The sequence below is a fragment of the Myotis davidii genome, unplaced genomic scaffold (assembly GCF_000327345.1).
Source record: "Myotis davidii unplaced genomic scaffold, ASM32734v1 scaffold934, whole genome shotgun sequence".
Classification (NCBI taxonomy): Eukaryota; Metazoa; Chordata; class Mammalia; order Chiroptera; family Vespertilionidae; genus Myotis; species Myotis davidii.
In genome coordinates this window covers 165,681-168,392 of record NW_006285798.1, presented here as the reverse complement: position 1 = coordinate 168,392, position 2,712 = coordinate 165,681, and the positions used below count along the sequence as shown (strand labels likewise).

The 2,712-nt window shown below is 45.1% G+C and overlaps 1 protein-coding gene across 1 annotated transcript in view; it reads left to right on the top strand.

The window, feature by feature from the left end:
* The window catches only part of GTF3C1 (general transcription factor IIIC subunit 1), an 86,010-nt gene that overhangs the window by 968 nt on the left and 82,330 nt on the right, over nt 1-2,712 (top strand). The window contains exon 2 of the mRNA XM_006756869.2: nt 1,607-1,635. Coding sequence (XP_006756932.1) covers nt 1,607-1,635 — 29 coding nt within the window. The remainder of the gene's footprint in view (nt 1-1,606; nt 1,636-2,712) is intronic.

The window sequence follows — 2,712 nt, the reverse complement described above, 5'->3', positions numbered from 1 at the left end:
TGGCGGGCGCGGGCGGGCGCGGGCGGGCGGGCAGGCCGGCCCAGAGCCGGGGTCCAATGGAGCCAGAGGGGACCGGGTTGTGATGGAAGGAATGTAGAGAAAGCAGTGGAGCCGTCGGAGAACCGGGGGTCAAATGGGGGTGGAAGCTGATTTGGGGTCCCTCAAGCCTGGCAGGGCCCTGGCGACTGATGGAGTTGGGAGGGCATGGTCTGATGGATGTGGGAGTCGCCTGCTGATGTCCCATTATACCCTTGTGTAAGTTTGGGGTGATGGTGAGCAGGACTGGGGGGATATTATGCAAGCTTCAGAGAGTATTTTCCTCTAGAGTGGAGCTCAGTTGATTGTGTGTTTTCCCATGCACCTAAAGGTTGCTAGTTCAATTCCTGGTTAGAGCACATGCCCAGGTAGTGGGCTTCATACCCAGTAGGGGATGTGCAGTAGGCAGTAGACAGATGTTTCATTGTCACATTGATGTTTCTCTCATTCTCTCTCTCTCTCTCTCTCTTTCTCCCCCCCTCTCTCCCCCTCCCTCCCTCCCTTCTTTTCTTTCTAAAGTCAATAAATTTTTTTAAAACACTGGATACAGGAGGAATGTGATCTGTATAACAAGCTTAGCAATAATAATAATAATAATAATAGCTAGAATTTATTGAGTGCTTATTATTGACCTGGCACTATTCTAAGACCATGTTATGGGAGCTTGGTGACTCTATAAGCTGGGTGCTGTTATCTTCCGCATTTTGCAGAAGAGTCGTGGAGAGAAAATAAGTGAATAATCTGTCCAGTTAGGGAGATTATAAGTGACTATGTGTCGACTTGGATGCAGGCCATCTGTCTTCAGAGTCTTTGCTCTTAAACCGTATTGTGAGGAAGAGGAGAGGTTTCGAGAGACACTACTGTCCAAAACAAGACTTGGGTTTAGTTGGCCAGTTGGCAGAGTATTCTGAACAGAGAACAGCAAGTGTGAAAGCCTGAAGGAAGAGATATGAGTTGTTTGGTGGAAGTGTAGAACTGGAGGTAGAGAGAAGAATAGCAGTTGACACTTAAATGTATGGTTATTGTGAGCTGGGACTGTCCTAAGATCCTGACATCTAGCAAGTTAATTTTTACAGCAACCTTAAGAGGTAGGTGCTATTATCCTTATTTTCCTGAAGAGAAAATGGAGGTATCAAAGAGGTGAAGGGACTTGTTCAAGGTCATCAACTAGTGAGGGCACAACTCAGAATGTGATCCCAAGAAGCCTGGGCACAAAAAATACTCTGTCCTTATTAACCAAATTGGACTGGAGAAGTAATCAAAGGTCTTTCCATCCACTTGAAGAGTTGATCCTTTACCAAAGGACAGTTGGAAGCCCCTGAAGGGAGGGTTAGATGAGGGGCAATGAGGGAAGTTGAGAGGTTTTTAGTAATCCAATCGTGAACAGCCAGTTATGGTTTAGTTTACCATAGTGTGGTTGAGAATGAAGACACGAGGCAGAAGAATCAAGAGCATTTGATGGCTGATTGGATGTGGGGTACAGGGAAAAGTGGAAGTCAAGGATGAGGAACCTCCTATTCCTGGTGTGTGGGCACCTGGGTGAATACTGATGCCCCCCTCGCTGTGGTAGGGAACTCAGAAGAGCAGCACGGTGGTTGAGTTTGGGAGGAAGGAGGGAAAGGGGCTGAATGTACTCTGAGACACATTGTGGTTGAGATTCCTTTGGGTTATGCAAGTGGAGATTCTGTTTAGTCAACACCTGGCTTCAAGAGGAGTGAAAGCAGGTCAGAGGGGGAGGGACTAAGCTACACATATGGAGTCATCCCATATGGCTGGTAATTAAAGCTGTTGGCCAGGACCATCCATAGGAGAGAGCGTAGTGGGATTAGAAGCCTTAAAAAAATGGCCCTCGGGTACACCTACATTTAATTTTATTATTTATTTATTTATTTTTCTGGCATACAGGGTAATAAAACCATAACTTTTGATGTTATCTTGTCTATGAGAGAGAAATCTATGAGTTAATGTGAAACTTTATGGTGTCTGGGATCTAATCAAGTAGTAAATAGCAAGTTTATTATTTTTTAAATCTTTATTGTTGAAAGTATTACATATGTCCCCAGTTTTTCCCCCCACTTACTCCCCTCTCCAGCCTGCCTCCACTCCCCACCGCAGGCTCTCACTGCCCCATTGTCTGTGTCCCTGGGCCATGCATATATGCATGCAAGGTCTTGGTTGATTACCTCCCACCCGGCCACCCTCCCCCACTTCCCTGGGAGATTCCGCACTCTGTTCCATGCTTCCAATTCTCTCGATCCACTCCGTTCATCAGTTTGTTACTTAGATTCCACATATGAGTGAGATCATGTGATCCTTGTCTTTCTCTGACTGACTTATTTCACTTAGCATGATACTCTTCAGGTTTCGCCATGCTGTCTCAAAGGGTAAGAGAGTCTTCTTTTTTACTGCTGCATAGTATTCCATGGTGTACATGTACCACAGCTTTTTTATCCACTCATCTACTGATGGGCACTTGAGCTGTTTCCAGATCTTAGCTATTGTAAGTTGTGTTACTGTGAATATAGGGGTGCATACATTCTTTCTGATTGGTATTTTGTGTTTCTTAGGATAGATTCCTAGAAGTGGGATCAGTGGGTCAAATGACAGTTTCATATTTAATTTTTTGAGGAAACTCCATACTGTTTCGCACAATGGCTGCACCAGTCTGTATACTAT